Source organism: Pinus tabuliformis, chromosome 7 (genome assembly GCF_031772625.1).
Source record: "Pinus tabuliformis cultivar Carrire ecotype Pingquan chromosome 7, CPIR1, whole genome shotgun sequence".
NCBI classification, from domain to species: Eukaryota; Viridiplantae; Streptophyta; class Pinopsida; order Pinales; family Pinaceae; genus Pinus; species Pinus tabuliformis.
The window spans coordinates 88985218-89004186 of record NC_142293.1 but is presented as its reverse complement, the minus strand read 5'-3'; the positions used below and the strand labels follow the sequence as shown (position 1 = coordinate 89004186).

The 18969-nt window shown below is 36.2% G+C and overlaps 3 protein-coding genes across 3 annotated transcripts in view; all 3 read right to left on the bottom strand.

The window, feature by feature from the left end:
* Positions 1-6124: 6124 nt before the first annotated feature.
* LOC149245393 (uncharacterized) lies at positions 6125-7940 on the bottom strand. The gene is made up of 3 exons (XM_089438177.1): positions 7536-7940; positions 6863-7426; positions 6125-6679 (listed from the first exon to the last, which is right to left on the bottom strand). Exons 1-3 carry the CDS (start codon positions 7938-7940, stop codon positions 6125-6127), a joined length of 1524 nt encoding a protein of 507 aa, XP_089294303.1.
* A 6050-nt stretch (positions 7941-13990) lies between these two features.
* On the bottom strand, positions 13991-16402 carry LOC149245392 (disease resistance protein RUN1-like). The gene is made up of 4 exons (XM_089438169.1): positions 15785-16402; positions 15435-15698; positions 14307-15304; positions 13991-14175 (listed from the first exon to the last, which is right to left on the bottom strand). The coding sequence occupies exons 1-3, from the start codon at positions 16400-16402 to the stop codon at positions 14957-14959; spliced, it is 1230 nt and encodes a 409-aa protein (XP_089294295.1). The 3' UTR covers positions 13991-14175; positions 14307-14956.
* Positions 16403-16597: 195 nt separating this feature from the next.
* The window catches only part of LOC149245391 (uncharacterized), a 97404-nt gene continuing 95032 nt past the window's right edge, over positions 16598-18969 (bottom strand). Inside the window, exons 4-5 of the mRNA XM_089438160.1 lie at positions 17090-17247; positions 16598-17004 (exon numbers count right to left, since the gene is read on the bottom strand). Coding sequence (XP_089294286.1) covers positions 16598-17004; positions 17090-17247 — 565 coding nt within the window. The remainder of the gene's footprint in view (positions 17005-17089; positions 17248-18969) is intronic.

The following is an 18969-nucleotide window of genomic DNA, read 5'->3' as shown; positions in this document are numbered from 1 at the left end:
TCTCCTTCTCTCTCCTTCTCTTCCCCCTTCCTTCCATATCTCCTTCTTTGTCTCTCTATCTCACCCCAAAACATACACACTCTCTCTACATCTTTCCCTTGTCACCCCCCCCTCTCTCTCTCCACTCTTCTCTCTCTATGTCTTTCACCTTCATTTTATCTCCATATCTCCCTTGTCACTCCCTCTATCTCTCCACCTCTATCACTTTATGTCTTTGTTCTTCCCTACATAAATACATCTAGAGTTAATATATATCATGATATATTAATATATATTATAATATAACAAATTGAATATCATACTAAATTTAATAATATTAATATTAGATTTAATAATGTTTTTTATGGCATGATAACAAAATTATAATAAAACTACATCAAATTAATAATTTCAAATATTAGAACTTTGATGTGGAAATATTTATGTCTTTAAAGACTTTAATATATCCATAGGATATGGTTTTTCCCTCCAAAGATTCATTTTACAAATATTTAATCAAAAGAAATATTAAAATGTTTTGGAGCAGGATTTTTGATTCTTTTTGTTGAATTAACCTTTTTCCTTTGATTTAAGAGATGCTATTAGCTTTAGTAAATCTGAGTAAAGATGTTTAATATTTTACCTAATTTACAATTTTAATGTGGTAATTTTTTTTGTTAAAGGTAAATTTATGATCCATTGAAATTCACGTATATGATAAAAGAACTATTAAATGCATGAGATAATTTATTATCCATTCAAATTATATATAATAATACATAGTTATATTTTAATAATTAATCTTAGTCCATTAATAAGATTAAAAATTTATATATAATTTAATGTTCAAGTTAATGTTTTGGCCGACATTAGTAAAAAATATTTTTATTATTTTTTGAGGACGTGACATACTTACACATCAGGGTCATACTGGGCTGTAGAATGTGCCTCTAGGCTCAATTATTAAGTAATACCTACACTTGTGAATCTATAACTTTATTTTACTAATATGATTTTTTATTATTTTTTATTATTCAATTATTAATCAATTCCCAATGTGTCTTCTCAAATTTACTTTTGGATAAGATATGGTTTTCTCCAATTTATTTCTAAATTAAATACTCATATTTCAATTCTTAAGGTGTCTTCTCAATGTTACTTTTGGATAGGATATGGTCTTCTCCAATTTATTTCTCAATTAAATATTTGTATTTCAATTCTCAAGGTGTCTCCTCAAATTTATTTTGGGATAATATATGGAAAGGAAAGTCAAGGTCATTAAATAAAAGGATGGGGGGTATTCACGGCATTAATGGTATTTGGTTCAAGTGGATGAGAGAAAGAGAAGGAGGATGAGAGGAGAAGGGGGATCTTTGTTCTTTATTTTGGCATTGGAGGATTTTATTTGGAGGAGGAAGGTAAAGAAGGAGAAGGAAGAGAATAGAGAGAAAAATGAGAGAACTTAAACTTGGATCTATTTGGAGAGTGGTGATTTTAACATGGACACACTACAACTGGTTGGACTTGGACTCAGAGGGCTAGGGAACCTATGGACATTCTCTGGGCTAGGAAATCATTCCTAGTTGGCTAGGAGGTAAATTTGATTAAGTAGCCCAACATGAGAATCCTAACAGAGTCAAGAGCATCCCAACAAAGTCATCGAATCAAGTATTCTTCATTTAGTCACTTTATTTATGTAAATTGTTAAAAGTTATGCATGTTGTAGAATTAAATTAATATATGTTCATGCTTATGATGTTTTATAACCCTGAAAATTTCCTTGTTCTAAAATTTTGTGAAATTTATTTGATTGTTCTCAAAATTTGGGAAATTTAATTGAATGATAACATCAATAGTTAAAGGCCCTACGGTTGGGTCCTCACAATTCCCTTGGGTTTATAATATCAATCCCTTGGGTTTATTAATCTAAGGGTTCATATTCCTAGGGTATAATATTATTCACTTAGGTTTATAATCTCAACCACTCATAGCCAACCATGGTCAAATGTCACATTGTGACAAATATTGTCTCAATATTAGAATCAACCATGGTCAACCATGGTCCAATGTCACATTGTGACAAAGATTCTCTTGATTTTAAAATAAATCATGGTCAGCCATGGTCGAACGTCACATTGGGACAGGGATTGTCTCAATATGAAAATTAAACATGGTCAACCAGGGCCAACCATGTTTATTTTAGGGTTCATGTTCATAGGGTTTAATATTATTCCCTTCCATTTATAATATTACTCAAGGTTTATACTATAAATCCTTTTAATATTTATTAATATATGATAATATATTAATATTTATTAGTAAAATATTTTCTTAATAAATAATTAATATATTAATACTTAATATTAGGTTGTATGCTATAGGTTTTGTAATTACGACTTTTAATATTGGGTTTGACATCATGGTTTATAATATGAAGTTTATAATATAGCATATATGAAAATCAACCATGGTAAAACATGGTCAACAATGTTTATTTTAGGGTTTATATACCTAGGGCTATAATATTATTCCCTTGGGTTTAATATTACTCCCTTGGGTTTATAATCCTTTGGATTTTTAGTATTAATCCCTTGGGTTTATAATATTAATCTGTTGGTTTTATTAATCTATGGGTCCATTTTCCTTGGGTTTATAATACCTTGGGGTTTTAGAATTAATCCCTTGGGTTTATAATATCAATCCCTTGGTCCAACGTTACATTATGACAACCATGGTCATCCATGGTCAACCATGGCCCAACATCACATTGTGACAAATATTGTCTCAATATGAAAATCAACCATGGTCAACCAATTTCCAACGTCGCATTGTGCCAAAGGTTGTCTCAATATGAAAATCAATCATGGTCAACCATAGTCCAACGTCGCATTGTGACAAAGATTATGTCAATATGAAAATCAACTGTTTATTATTTCCCTGGGTTTATTATTCCCTTGGGTTTATAATATTAATCCCTTGGGTTTATTAATCTAAGGGTTCATATTCCTAGGGTATAACATTTTTCATAGGATTTATAATATTAATCTTTGGGTTTAATATAAATCCATTGGGTTTATAATCATGGCCAACCATAGTCCAACGTCACAATGTGACAAGGATTTTTTCAATATGAAAAGCAACCATGTTCCAACGTTGCATTGTGACAAATATTGTCTCAATATGAAAATCAATCATCATCAACCATGATTGCTTTAGGGTTTATAATGTTTATCTTAGGGTTTATATACCTTGAGTTTATATTATTGATCCCTTGGGTTTAATATTATTTCCTTGGGTTTATAATCCCTTGGGTTTATTAATCTAAGGGTTCATATTCGTAGGGTGTAATGTTATTCATAGATTTTTTAATATTCATAGGGAAAAATAAATCTTATTCATATTCTATTATCAAACTTATGTATCACTTTTGTAATGATGATTTATAAGAATAAAAAATAATTGTGATAATGTCCCCTTTATAGAATACTCTTCTAATCAAATTTGATTAGTTAAGAACTAATAAACATCTTTGAGACAATTTAGGCCATTTTTTGGGTGAATTTTGAACAATTATGTATCAACAAAAACATCTTGAAAGTCTTTTGTCTAGCCTAGGGTGATGGTAGAGATGTGATTCATAAAGACATGCCTTTATCTTAGTTTGATAATAATAGTGAACTCATGTTCTTATAAAAAAAAATCAATTGCTTAAGTGCCCTAATAAGAAAGCCTTATTGGAAATATAGTTCAATTCTTAGTGATCAACACAACATTGAAATTTTGGGTTCCAAGAGGAAATGGAAAACTTTCTAAACACATACTTCCTTTTGAATTGTTTTATAATTCCTTTAAATTGCATTTAGCTTCCTATTAACATAAGATTATCAATATTATTAGGATGCAATTTTGTTAATATATTCCAATAGCAGTATTAGATTTATTTATCTAGATAAGAAATATCATGCTTCATGCCGGATAGATTAAAATATGCCCTTTCATAGTTTTTCACTTCAAGGTTTCAATGGTGGTATAATATGGTCTAGTCCATTGAATCTTTACCCCTTTTATTAAAAGGAGAACTACTCGTTGGGAGATGTGGCCATAGCCTCATATTAACTTATGATAGTAGTTTGTGTATAAAAAAATTATAGATACATAAAACATATGTTGGCGTAGGATGTGATATAAGAAAAGGCGCCCTAAGGAGTAGTGAAGTTCACTGGAAGACTGGAATTTTCCAACAGGGGGATCTCCTTATCTGATTCAGAAGAGGAGGTCTCATGGATGCGTTTCTGGGAGATTGCTGAGACAAAGGTGGGCGCAGGAGTATCAGTGGGCGGATCCATCGATTGAGGCGCCTGGTCCGGTTCTGCATCGCTCTCCTCATCTTCCGAGCTTGAGGAATCTGAGCTCACTGCTGGCGGCAGAGGACAAGGGGCCCAGCATTTGGGTTTGGTCTTTGCAATGTTGCCCTTTTTCGCTTTTGCAGGGAGCGATGGGCAAGAATTCTGCAGGTGCCTTGTTAGGTGACAATGGTGGCAACGGAAGGCAGTGTTCTCGTAGTCTAGGTTCTAGGTCCAAAAAAAATCGTTGATCTGGTAGACCCTTGCTAAGATCTAGTTCCACACATATTCTGGCATATGTGTAGAGACCTTGATGTTCCCGCATAGAATCTACCATTAAAAAGCAGCCCAAGGTGTTGCCTATACACCTATAGACTGCTAAATGCCACAGGTGAGCTGGTAAATTTGGAAGTCTGATCCAGACAGGTGCTTTGGTGATGACTGCAGATGCTGGGTCAAAATCTGGGAACCATGGAGTTAAGAAGAGTCCTGCTGTACCCATAAACCAAGGACCTTCTTCTAAGGCCTATTCATAATGCTTAGGATTGTCATACAGAACTATAAAATATCCTTTTGAGCATAAGCTGACCTTGCAATGATGAGTCCAGTTGTCATGGATCCAGTCATAGAGGTCCTTAGAGTGTGGCCAAATCCCATTGAATCTGCAGATGATGGCCCTTTCAGCAAATTTTTGAAGGTTATCTGCAAGGCCCGGGTGGGAGAGCTTAACAGAGGGAACCTCCTCTAACTTGTCAACTAGGAAAGGCTTGGGTTTGAGAGCCTCAGGGGAGAAGGGAATCTCAGAGTGTAATGCAGCTTTGTAGGGGAAGGGAGGAGCAGAAGAAGATGACCTGCAGCGCCGCCTCTCAAGCAAAGGGAAAACACCTAGAGCTATTATTTTTTATGTTGTAAGAAGAGAGGGGAAGAGGATCATCAAGTTGTTTACCTTGAAAGAGAAGTATCTGTAGGGCAGAGGGGATCCCGACTCGACGCTCCAGTTTTACATCGAGATCCTGCACTAGATTTGTAGGGTAGACCTATTGCAGTATGGTCTTGCCTGAGATCTGTGAGATTTGAACCTGAAAGGGGGTAGAGAAGTTTTCAAACGCTTTCTGGAGCAAAACAATGCTTGAATCTTTTGGGTTTTTTGTCTCCTGACAAACTGGAGGCGGTGGGGGAAGAAAAGGCTTCTGCAGATGGTAGCTATCGCTCCAGCCCTAATACGCTGCTAAGGATAGGCTAGCGGATTTGTGGAGGGGCCGAATGGACCTTTGCGTCATACAAACCCCTGCCTCACTGCTTTTTTGGAGAAGGGCAAGAGAGGCCCACGCTTGGAGCACGTCCAAGGTCTCTATCCTAGGAGAAAAATCTGGGCAACTGGCACAGGCATGCGAGTCTTCAGAATGTCTGCCATGGTCACCAACAAGCCGAAGGAAAAGCCAGCCATCAGCTGAGGACGTAAGCGCTAGTGCTGCATAAAGAGCTGCAGAGGGGCAAAAGAGATCCCTGAAAAGCTGAGTCTTTCGCTGTTTCTCTGAGTGATGCGTCTGCCGTTGCAGAGCCTCATAGCAAGGGTTGAGCGGAGCACGAAATGCAGGGGCAATGTCGCTCGAGGCACTCTGGTGCGGCGCGCGAGTTGCAGAGGAAGGAGCCGCTAACAAAACTCTATTCTCCATTTTCTCTCCATAAAAGCTATGATTAATATGATAAGAAAGAACATTATTATAGTGAAAAAAATGAGAAAACATATTGAAAATAATAAATAAAATGTAGTTCATTTATAATACATAGCATTAAATACATCATCTTTGTTCTAACTCAAACAATGCTTGTTCTTTGTCCTCCTTGGAGCCCTTGATCAAGACTTGCATCAATCTCTTGGCTTTCTCTTCCATACTCTCTAAATATAGGGAAATCATATCTTGCCCATTTTCTATAATTATTTCCCCATCTTTATCTATTAATATCATCCATGGAATGTGATAACCAATAGAGTTAAAGATTCTTTTCAGTTTGGCATTGTCATCTCTTTTAGACACCATTTCTTTTAAAGAGTGTGTCCAAAATCTTATAGCCTCATGTTCCAATAAATTTAACAAAGGCATCTCCTCCATCTCAACTTTTGGCATTTCAGGATTTTGTAGTGGACAATGTTGAACATAAGTGGCATCGGTGAGCTTTGATCTTTTTGTCTCTTTGAAGTCAAATCCAGTGATATAAATTATATGAATGTCATCAATAAACTCTATTAACACATTCCTTAAAAAAAATGTAAACTCCTTCATAGATATTCCTTTTTCAGAGCCATCTCCACCAAATAAACATATCATTTTTTGTTGAAGCAATACCTCTTTTACCTTTCAAAATAAGGAAAAAAATTAATCTTAAAACAATAATAAATCATCTATTTAAATAAAAATATTAAAAAAACAAATATAAATTAAATACTAATCTTTAATTTATCATCTCCCCAAAAAAATTATATAACAAAACAACCTTTAATCTATCAAACTTTAAACAAACAATGATGGACTACTCACCTTATGCCATAGGCTTTCTTGATTGTAGAAAAGAAGCTCTAAAGTAGACGTAGTCTCCATTTGAGACCACTCTTCCTCCTCTAATTCTTTAATTTTGTCCACGGTAAAGGGATAAGCCTTTGGCCCCCACCTATCTAGCAAAGGCAGTACAGGTTTATCAGCTGTAAAGACTTTCCCATTTGGTTCTATTACCGTGATTATACTCATGTACATTATGCCAATCTCATCTCCCCATAATTGATATCCTTGGTCTGGTAGACACCCTTTAATGAGGAAATACTTCACTGCTCTGCTTAACATCCATGGATTTTGAAGGACCAACCACGGAGCATCTCCTGAGAACTGCTCAAACATCTCCAATTTTATATTTGTATTTGGCTGCACAAGTGGAATTGATATAACTTCTAAATTAAATGCCTCTTTCTTTGTGTTATACAGTTCCATCAAAGACCCCACACGAATATCATGGCAGATGTCAAGAGGCCTGATGTCTAACAAAATCCTTTTTCCTTTCAATTCTTCCACTCCGCAGCTACAAGGTTTGGAGTTTTCATTTGAAGCGCCCTACAATTATCAATGTAAACAAAATAAAGTAGAGAGAGTCAATAATGTGACGCGAAATTTGTAAATTTTGTTTTAAAAAAGAAATATAACAAAAGTCAGAACTTAATACCTTCTGTGATGCATAATTCTTTCCAAAGATGTGAGCGCTTTCCCCCTTTCCAGTCGGAAACAATTCTCTTAACAACTCTATATTACTCTCTCCACTTCTTGCTTCAAGTTCCTTCAACCTCTCGTAACTTCTACACTTACCCAACAAAAATTCCTCCACTTCACGGCTTGTCAAAAGTTTCCAGAGAGGACGATAATCCTTAGCACCCTTCTCGTCTCCCGCTACCTTCGTTCTCATCTCAAAATAACAGTTATTATCATATGGATCTCCTCCTCGCTCTTGATCTGCAACATCTAACACAGAGAACACTTTCCCTACCACATCAACAGTGCAATCGTCCCGTTCCCTATGGCCCACAATTTTACCTTTGACTTTCATTGGCAACTCATTAAAATTGTCGCCCATATAAATTATTTCTAATTTTGTTTGTATTTCATCTATCGTTTCTGTTGGAATTTAATTCCAACTGCAACTATGAACAGCTAGACATGAATTTGATTTGCAATCTGATTCGTAGTAAATGTTCCAGCTTGTTCGATGCCGAAAAGTCGCCTTTGATATTTTTGCACATAAATGTGCATTAAACTCACAAATTGAATTCCCCTGCAGATAGCCGACTTGTTTTTTGATAGAAGCATCACCGCCTTGTTGCATTAAATACAGAGATAAACATTAGAAGATATTTTGTAATATTTTACTGTTTTAATCAGATATGTTTTAGCATATAAATACCACACAGCAGTTCTGTTTTAAAGGTTAGCAGCTGAAGAATCATACAGAGCAGCAGAGGAATTATACAGAGCAGAGAAGAGCACGCAACAGCGTGAAGATAAATTCTTCCAGGAACACACAACAGTGCACAGCAGAATAGACGCAATAGCGTAGCAGAGAACAGCAAGGGAAAAATGCACAGCAGTGCAGATACCTTGAATGTAATTTTGTTTTATGGTTGTTTGCTGTGAGAGAAGGACAAACCTTGTAACAGTTAGTTTTATTTTTAATAAATACAAGTTATTTTCCTGTTGTTGTTACACCAAAAGTGGTTGACGTCAAATCACCGTTGCTGTTACACCGTAACTCAAAAAATACTTGACGTCAAAAATTTACATTGCTGCAACACCACGAACAACGTTGCTGCAACACAAGTTACAGCAACTAAAAAAAAACTGTGTTGCTAAAACACCGTTTCCAGCAAGCGATTTTCTATTTTTCTGTGCAAAAACAGAGCAATTTTTTGTCTGTCTGTTATGGAATTTATTAGAAAATTCCAACATGGTATCAGAGCTAGTCTAGGCGGTCAGTGAGTCAAAAACAGATATTGTTTTTCACTGTAGGAGCTGTAAGAAGTTTTGTTGAGCTGACTTTTTCCAGCAGAGAAAGTTTTTGCCTATTTTTATTTTTACAGTCAGTATCTCTTCTTTACCAAGACAGGTTAAGATGGCAGACGCTGGAACAGGTTTGACAAATCCCCAACTACCACAGTTTAATGGAAAAAAATTATAGTTATTGGTCCATAACAATGAAAGCACTGTTTGCTTCTCAAGCAATATGGGAGCTGGTTGAAACAGGCTATGCTGAACCTGCAGATGCAACAACACTGGCTGCTTTGACAGTAGCAGAGAGAGACCAGTTGAAGGGTGACAGAAAGAAGGATGCCAAATCCCTCTTTTTCCTCTTCCAATCAGTACATGAAAGTGTTTTTCCGCGGATTGCAGCAGCAACAAAATCCAAAGAGGCATGGGATACTCTCCAAACTGCCTATCAAGGCATGGAGAAGGTGAAGACTGCAAAGTTGCAGATGTTGAGGAGAGACTTTGAAAATCTCAGCATGAAGGAATCTGATACAATAGATTCATTCTTCACTCAGGTTATTGGCTTGATAACCCAGATAAGATCTCATGGTGAGATTCTTGAAGATAGAAGAATTGTAGAGAAAATCTTGAGATGTTTACCCTCAAGGTTTGAATCTATTGTGGTAGCAATAGAAGAAACAAAAGATCTCTCACAGTTCACGATAGATGAGCTGAGTGCTTCTCTGTTGTCTCATGAACACAGACTGAGTAGAGGAACAGATTCCTCATTTGAGCAAGCATTCAAGACTCAGATGTCTTTTGGCCAAAGAAGAGGTCGAGGCAGAGCAAATTACAAAGGTCGTGGAAGAAGCCAAAACAGAGGCAGAAATTACCCTGCTAGCACGAGCGGAAGGAGCTGTAATCAGAACCAAGCTGAAGGTTCAAGCAAACAACAAGCTCATGGACAAAGGTATGACAAATCCCAAGTCCAATGTCATTATTGTAAAAAATTTGGGCACTACGCCAATGAATGCAAGAAAAAACAAAATGACATGAATAATAGGCAGAATGTTAATTTTGCAAATGAAGAAGATAAGAACCCAAAGAACGTGCTGTTAACATGTAACATAGCACAAGACAAACAAGAAGATTTTTGGTTCTTAGACTCAGGTTGTAGTAATCACATGACTGGAAATATTGCAATGTTTACCAATCTGGATGAAAATGTGAAATTTGAGGTAACAACAGGGGCTGATGATAAGATAACTGTCAAGGGTAAGGGCAGAGTCAGTATTCTAGCAAAAAATGGAGAACACATGATTGTGCCAGAGGTATACTATACCTGGTCTGAAATGTAATCTTTTGAGCATTGGACAGCTCATAAACAAAGGTTACAACGTGTTCTTCAAAGATGATTTGTGTACTATCATAGACATACCTCCAAGTAAGAAGATCATTGCACAGGTGCAGATGACCAGCAATAGAATGTTTCCTCTCAAACTCAGGGCAGATTTGAAGGAAGGCAGAACTATTGCGGCTGTAACACAAGAAGTCTTTCAGGAACAAGTGAAAGATGTGAATTGGTTGTGGCATTTGAGATTTGGACATCTCAATTTCGGAGGCCTGAATCTGTTGCACAGAAAGGGAATGGTAAAGGGATTGCCGTTGATTGAGAAACCAGACAGCCTTTGTGAAGGCTGCATCTTGGGCAAGCAACACAAAGAAAGCTTTCCAGCAGGAAAGAGTATAAGGGCAAAAGCACCATTGGAAATTGTTCACTCTGATGTGTTTGGACCGATGCAAATACCATCATTTGCTGGAAATAAATATGTTTTAACTTTTATTGATGATTACACCAGAAAGACATGGGTGTATATGCTAAAACAGAAGAGTGAAGTGTTTGAGAAATTCCGCCACTTCAAAACTCTTATTGAAAAGCAGTGTGGGCATTATATCAAAGTGCTCAGAACAGATAGAGGAGGAGAGTACATTTCCCAAGACTTTCTGCATTTTTGCAGAGAGAATGGCATACAAAAGCAGTTCACAGCAAGGTACACACCTCAACAAAACGGTGTTGCTGAAAAAAAGAACAGGACCATTCTTGACATGGTCAGAAGTATGCTGAAGGCAAAACACTTGCCGCATGAGTATTGGGCAAAAGCTGTTACTTGCGTAGTTTACATCTTGAATAGATGCCCAACTAAAGTTGTCATGAACAGAATACCAGAAGAGGCATGGAGTGGTCAAAAACAAACTGTCACTCACATGAGAGTATTCGGTTGTGTGGCATATGCACATGTACCGGATCAGCTAAGACAAAAGCTTGATAGTAAGGGGGAGAAGTGTGTCTTTGTTGGTTATTGTGATGAGTCAAAAGCATACAAACTCTATAATCCATCCACCAAGAAGTTAATAGTAAGTAGAGACGTGCAGTTCATTGAAGATGAAGCTTGGGATGGAAGCTTAGATAAAACAGTGAATGTGAAGACAATTGTGTCTCATGATGAACAAGAGGAAGGGACAGCAGCAAATAATCCTTCCTTGGTGGCTCCTCCTACACCACAACAAGTTCAACAAACCACACCACAAGCTGGAATTCGAACAGCCTTGAGAAGTCAAGGAAGAACAGATGTTGTTACACCACAAACAGCTGTTGCTGAAACACCACATGGATCTGAAATACCCACAAGTTCGAATGGAACTCCAAGCACACCAAGAAGACCAAGATTCATAAATTTGAGTGAGATTTATGAACAAGGAGAGGTAAGTAACAATACCGGTCCGAATTCATTATTCGCTTTGTATTGTCATATTGATGACCCAATCCATTTTAAAGATGCTGTAAATGAAGATAAATGGATTGAAGCAATGAATGAAGAAATTGGTGCAATTGAGAAGAGTAAAACATGGGAGTTAGTGGACCTCCCTGAAGGCAAGGATGCCATTGGAGTTAAGTGGGTCTATAAGACCAAAAGCAATGCTGAAGGTAAGATTGACAGGCACAAAGCAAGACTAGTTGTGAAAGGATACAAGCAGCAACAAGGCAAAGACTATGATGAAACCTTTGCACCAGTAGCAAGGATGGAAACAGTCAGAACAGTGTTGTCTATTGCAGCACAACACAAATGGAAGATTTATCAGATGGATGTTAAATCTGCATTCGTGAATGGAGTGTTAAAAGAAGAGGTTTATGTTGATCAACCTCCGGGCTATGAAGTTGAAGGCCAAGAGCATAAAGTTTGTAAAATGAAGAAGGCTCTTTATGGGCTGAAGCAAGCTCCAAGAGCATGGTACAACAAAATTGATGCTTATCTGATTGAGAATGAGTTTTATAAGTGTGATGGTGAACCCACACTCTACATAAAACAGAATGATGGTAAGATTATTATTGTTGTTTTATATGTAGATGATTTGATTTTTACTAGCAAAGATGCTTCTCTCATTGCTGATTTTAAAGCAGTCATGAAAAGTGAATTTGAAATGAATGACTTGGGCTTCTTAAGATATTTTCTTGGAATTGAAGTAGACCAAAGTGAAAATGGTGTTTTCATTTCTCAAGATAAATATGTAGAAGCTGTGTTGAAGAGATTTAACATGCAGAACAGCAAGGCTGCTGTGACTCCAACAGTAGTGGGGCTGAAATTAACCAAAGAAGACAACAGCAAATATTTTGATCCAAAATTGTACAAGAGCATAGTTGGCAGCCTTATGTACTTGACTGCAACTAGGCCGGACATTATGCACGCTGTGAGTTTAATCTCCAGATTTATGAAAAGACCGAAAGAGACTCATTGGCAGGAAGCCAAGAGGATTCTAAGGTATGTGAATGGAACGAAGGGGTTTGATATTTTATACTCCTCTTCTGAAAGTTTCATGTTGACAGGTTACACTGACAGTGATTGGGCTGGAAGTGTTGATGATAGGAAAAGCACATCGGGATATGTGTTTCATATGGGATCGGGAGCCATCTCATTGGCTTCCAAGAAGCAACCAGTTGTGGCTTTGTCAACAGCAGAGGCAGAGTATGTGGCAGCAACAGCAGCAACATGCCAAGCAGTATGGATGAGAAGAGTTCTCAAAGATTTGTGTCATGAACAAGAAAAGGGCACAACCATTTACTGTGACAATAGCTCAGCAATAGCATTGTCTAAAAACTCTGTTTTTCATAAAAGAACAAAGCACATAGACACCAAATTTCACTTCATACGTGAATTGGTTAACAATGGTGAGATTGTTTTGCAGCACTGCAAAACAGAGGATCAACTTGCTGACATCTTGACAAAACCATTAGCAAAGAAAGGTTTTGATCATTTCAGGAAATGTCTGGGTATGCAACAGTTGAAATTAAGGGGGAGTGTTGGAATTTAATTCAAACTGCAACTATGAACAGCTAGACATGAATTTGATTTGCAATCTGATTCGCAGTAAATGTTCGAGCCTGTTCGATGTCGAAAAGTCGCCTTTGATATTTTTGCACATAAATGTGCATTAAACTCACAAATTGAATTCCCATGCAGATAGCCGACTTGTTTTTTGATAGAAGCATCACCGCCTTGCTGCATTAAATACAGAGATAAACATTAGAAGATATTTTGTAATATTTTACTGTTTTAATCAGATATGTTTTAGCATATAAATACCACACAACAGTTCTGTTTTAAAGTTAGCAGCTGAAGAATCATACAGAGCAACAGAGGAATTATACAGAGCAGAGAAGAGCACGCAGCAGCATGAAGATAAATTCTTCCAGGAACGCACAGTAGTGCACAGCAGAATAGACGCAATAGCGTAGCAGAGAACAACAAGGGAAAAATGCACAGCAGTGCAGATACCTTGAATGTAATTTTGTTTTATGGTTGTTTGCTGTGAGAGAAGGACAAACCTTGTAAACAGTTAGTTTTATTTTTAATAAATACAAGTTATTTTCCCTGTTGCTGTTACACTAAAAGTGGTTGACGTCAAATCATCGTTGCTGTTACACCGTAACTCAAAATTTTTTTACGTTGGTGCAACACCAAGAAGAGCGTTGGTGCAACACAAGTTATAGCAACTGAAAAAAAACTGTGTTAAGCGATTTTCTGTTTTTCTCTGCAAAAACAGAGTGCAAAAACAGAGAAATTTTTTCTCTGTTATGGAATTTATCAGAAAATTCCAACAGTTTATTCAAATAAAGGCCACGGGAAATCATAATCAAAATTGGCATGGAAATCAAAGATGACAAGAAAGAGGGAGTCTGCAGAAAGATGGTGAGACAGATGGAATGGCTCTCCTTCTCCATTACTGAGAAGGCTGTCGAATTCTGTTAACAACTCCTTTTCTAGAGTCGCCTTCCGGTCCTCCGACAAATCCTGAACAGAAATCTGAAATCAGTACAAAGTAAAAAAAGATACACAATCTATATTCATTTTAAAAGTTCACATAAAATACATGCAATAACACGATCGGTATATCAATATGGATGGATGGATGTTATGTTAACCTGTCCTGTCAACACTGTAAAAGACCCTAATGGATTGCCTTCTCTTTCAATTTCTCCCCATCTCTTCACCAACATTTCGCTTTCCTTGATGTTTACCAACTGTAATGTTTTTATCTTCACCACCTTGTCCATCTCTTTCCCTTCCAACAAGAGGCAATCAACTAGATTTATTACTCGCAATGAGGCAAGACACTGAAAACAATCAGGGAGTGCTTTCAAACTGTGGCACCCACCCAAGTATAAAGTTTCTAAGGAGGCGAGGCAGTGGAAGTCATTACACAAATCTTCAAGGTTTTTGCACCCATTTAAATCCAGCCTTCTTAAATTTACTAATTCCCCAAATCTGTCTGGAAGCTTCTCTAAATTGCTACACTCCTGCAATGAAAGATATGTGATAAAGGAGAGGTTGCAGAACCCATTAGGTAGTTCTTTTAAGCTTGAACAGCCTGACATATCCAGTGAGGAGGCCAACGACTTCAGCTCTCCAATGCTTTCTGGAATACTTCTTAATTGGCTGCATTCCTTCAAATCTAATTCAGCAAGTGATGTTAAGTTTCCTAAGCCATGAGGGAGATCTAGTAGCCTCTCGCAATAGGATAGATCCAATAATTTCAATGCTGTGAGTTTCTCAAAATTACTAGGAAGCACTTTTAGATTCTTGCAACCTGCAAATTGAGTTTTTCCAGAGAAATCAATGATCCAAAATCTTCAGGCAATTGCATTATACTCGAACAGTACTCCATTCTGATTACTCTTAAAGATTGGAGCTTTGAAATTGAGGCTGGTAACTCCTGTATAGATCTGCAATATGAAAGTGTGAGTTCTTGCAAACCACGTACTAGATCACCCAGGTCTTCAGGCAATTTTTTCAACGCTACAAAGTGGGTCAATCTAAGTATCCGCAAATTCCCGAGATGCTGAAGATCGCCGGAAGAGATTTCCAAGGCATGAGAATGTAACCTTCCATCAAACTCCATGTAGCTAACACTCGAGGGAATCTGCAAATTATTTGTGACAACCATAATCAAATTGAACCATTAAAAATAATAAAACTATCTCACACACGAATTCTTTTTTAAAGAGAATTGAAGAAAGAGATATTGGACTAACTATTTGAAAGAGACTTGCCTCGTGGAAATTCAAATCCATTGGTTCGTACTTCAAATATTTCAATCCCTTTGACTGGGATACATCAAAGGGAAGATGGGGAACTGCAGCTTGTAAAAAAACCAACTTTTTAAATGTTTGATTACATTTGTCCTCTACTTTTATCAAGTTCCCCAATGCAAGAACTCTTATCGAACTGCACAATGAGTCCAATTTTGATGCTGATATATCTAATCGATCTTTATTATTTTCACTCAGCCATATACCTTTGATCTCTGGAATTTTCTGCATGATATTATTAAACAGAATTGAGTAGTTATCATAATGATAGAGACATATTATGGAACAAAATTAATTTCATGATTTGATACCTTCTCATTTAGCAGCTCCTCAACTTGCTTTCCACTGGTGAATGTGAATCTCACTCCCTCTGTCTTTTTTAGACCGATTGACAAAATGACATCGTGTACAACAACAACCCCATTTGTGCCTCTGGTGACAAGTGATCTACTTTCCAGCATATGCAATTCAATCTCTCCCACAATATCTGCCACTGTGTCCCAGTCCCATCCTTTAAAAAAGGAGCAAATATCCAGAAATGGATCTCTGGATATCTCAGGGAGATAGTCGTATGCAAAGAGGTAGGACTCTATTTTCCCAATTTCAGTGTCCCATTTTTCTTTCTCTTTCATCAATATTCTATAAGCTTTTTGCTTATCCTCTTCTTCTCGTATGAATCCTCCTACCAGTTCCAAAAGTTTTGGAATTCCGCCATATGACTGTACAATCTGATTCAATTGGGTAGAATTTATTTGCTCCTCCCTGTCGTAGTTTGTCTCATCATCATAGATTTCTCTCCCCAAAAGCTGCATAGCTTCTGTGTCATGAAGGCCTTTCATAGCATAGGGTATTGTTTTCACTTTTAACGCTCTGCCCACATCTATATCACGTGCAGTGAGAAGCAGCCTCACCTTCTTGGCCTTTTTCATAGGAGTTGTCTATAATGCAACTTTTTGAAGATTCGGTGACGGACGAAATTGAGGTTAAATCTTGATTTGTTGCAGTTAAAATGGTTTTTTAACTGCATATTTGGATTCAGTGCCCTGAAAAACCCCTGGGAAGGTTTGATTGTGCGGAAACTACCATTCCAATAAATTGCTGCCAGATTTTCACCGAAAAAACCCTCAAATAGACAACTGCTTTTTCATATCCTTGGGCAAAAGCTGCCGAAGCTCCTCTTGCCCCAAAACATTATCTATGTAGATAAACGCGGGCACCTCCTCTAACATCCTGCCCACTTCTAGTTGTCCATCCCGCCCACTTCTAATATCTGGAACCGTCTCTCCTTGTTCCATCAAATCTTTTAAGATCAATCTCTGCAATTCTACTATCTTTGGACTTGAATCGATATTTTCGAAGAGTTGAACTTTAGAATATTTACATCCTTGAATGTTAGCGAACGAAAAGACGGCATCTGCAAGGGTGCTCTTACCCATTCCGCCGAATCCATGCACCATAATTGCAATGGCATTTTTGTCACTCGCCCATTCCAAAAGATCGATAATTTCTTTTACCGACTCCTCTATTCCAACTGTTTCAACGGCATTAATTATCAGATCCATGTTTGTGGGAAGAACGAATTTAAAATAAACAAATTATTTCAATCATATATTCACCTGCATGATCCGGATATCTTCTGGAGAGAGGGGCTTTCTTGCGGCCATTGGCATCTAAAATACAAATACCCATCTGGGTATTAATTTGCCTGTACATACCATCTATGTCTCGTCTAAAATTATCCAGATCACCCTTGTTTACTGGGGCTTTGAAAAACCTGTAATAAGTCAAGGAAAGTCCATTAAAACACTGGATTCTGCCTATTGGACATGGTCATCCATTAATTATGGAACACTTGGACTTTTTTCTTAGATGACGTGATGTAAATTTTAATGAGTAAAGGTTTGAGTTGTAATGTGCAGGTTATTGTATTATAATTTTTTGAGCAGGTTTGTCTCTATCAAATATTTTCGTATAACATTTTATATTTTTAAGTTTTATATTAATAAATTATTTTATTTTATCATTATAAAATGTAGTGTTCCAAAACGTGGAGTATTAAGAAATGGATTATGTGATCTGGAAAACCACTCAAGAACCTGATGGATAACGAAAGCTTGAAATCTATTTTTTTTTCAAATTTATTTAAATAATAAAAAATAATTTAATTCACAAAATTAAAATTAAAAGTTTATTTTTTAAATATTTTATATTAACAAATAATAACTAAATTTTTTTAAATATTTTATATTAACCATAATAATGAAGTGTGAAGTTGTTTAGTGATAGAGTAAATTGGTTGGGAGACAAAAATTTGGGATTTTTTGTCCTAAAAATTTTGATGGTAGGAGTGTTTGAATTTTGTTTTTGAGGGTGGAAATAGATTCAGCACCATCAAAAATCCTAAAGCACCCAAAATGTTGAAGCTTGAAATTTGTACTTGGCATTTCCAAAAAAAATTACCCTATTTTACCAAAATCTGGCCTAAAAATCCATTGTTTTCTAGGCCAATTTACTTCATTTTTAGACTACTTTATTTATTTAATACACTGTTTTTTCTTTTCATGTTAATTATAGTTTTTTATTTTTATTATTTTTTAAATTTCTAATCCACAAATATTCACTCAAATCATTATTTTAGTTTTTTACTTTTATGTTATTTTTTGAGTAATATTTTTGTTCCTTATTTTCAATTTAAATATAGTTTTTTACTTTTATGTTATTTTTTGAGTAATATTTTTGTTCCTTATTTTCAATTTAAATATCTTTTATCAACCATTACTTTATTTTTAATAATTGTTTTCAATAAGTTAATGTGGATTTTCATAGTTGTTCATATTGTTAGAGAATTTTGGGACTAAAATTGTGATATAGAATATGAAGAAATATAACCATTGATGAAAAACTAATTTTGAAGAGATAAAATTCAAAGGAGGGTCAATGGTCAAAGTGTTAATTATCACATTGCTCTATGTCATTTCAATTACTTTTAGCCCAATTCAATTCTTCAATTAGCAATCTTTTCAATAAGAATTAATCTTTCTAATCATTAACAGTAATTGAACATAGAACAATAAATGCAATGATAAAGGAGACAATCAACACATCAACAAGAGACATGAGGTTTGGTCAAAGACTAGGAGAACACCCCACAAGGGGGAAAACCCTTTGAAAATTATTCTTCTATTATATTGTCATAAAATGTTCAACAAAGAGTAAAATGAGCCTTATACAAAATCATCTAACAAAATAACCAATAACATTCAAAATTATGTTTCGAGCATCAGTATATATCAAACACAACTTTTCTAGTTTGCGGCCAAATTTAGCCCTAAAGACCAACCGCATGGAGGAAGAGGTGTGCATGCGGCTAGGACCTTCCAATTGCACCCTTGAGCCTGCTCGCGTGTAGTTATAGCTGAAAATTTCCTTTGACAAGCCTGCAGTGGTGACTGAAAACCCTAGAACATGTGCGAGCTTCAAACACTGTATTTTTGGA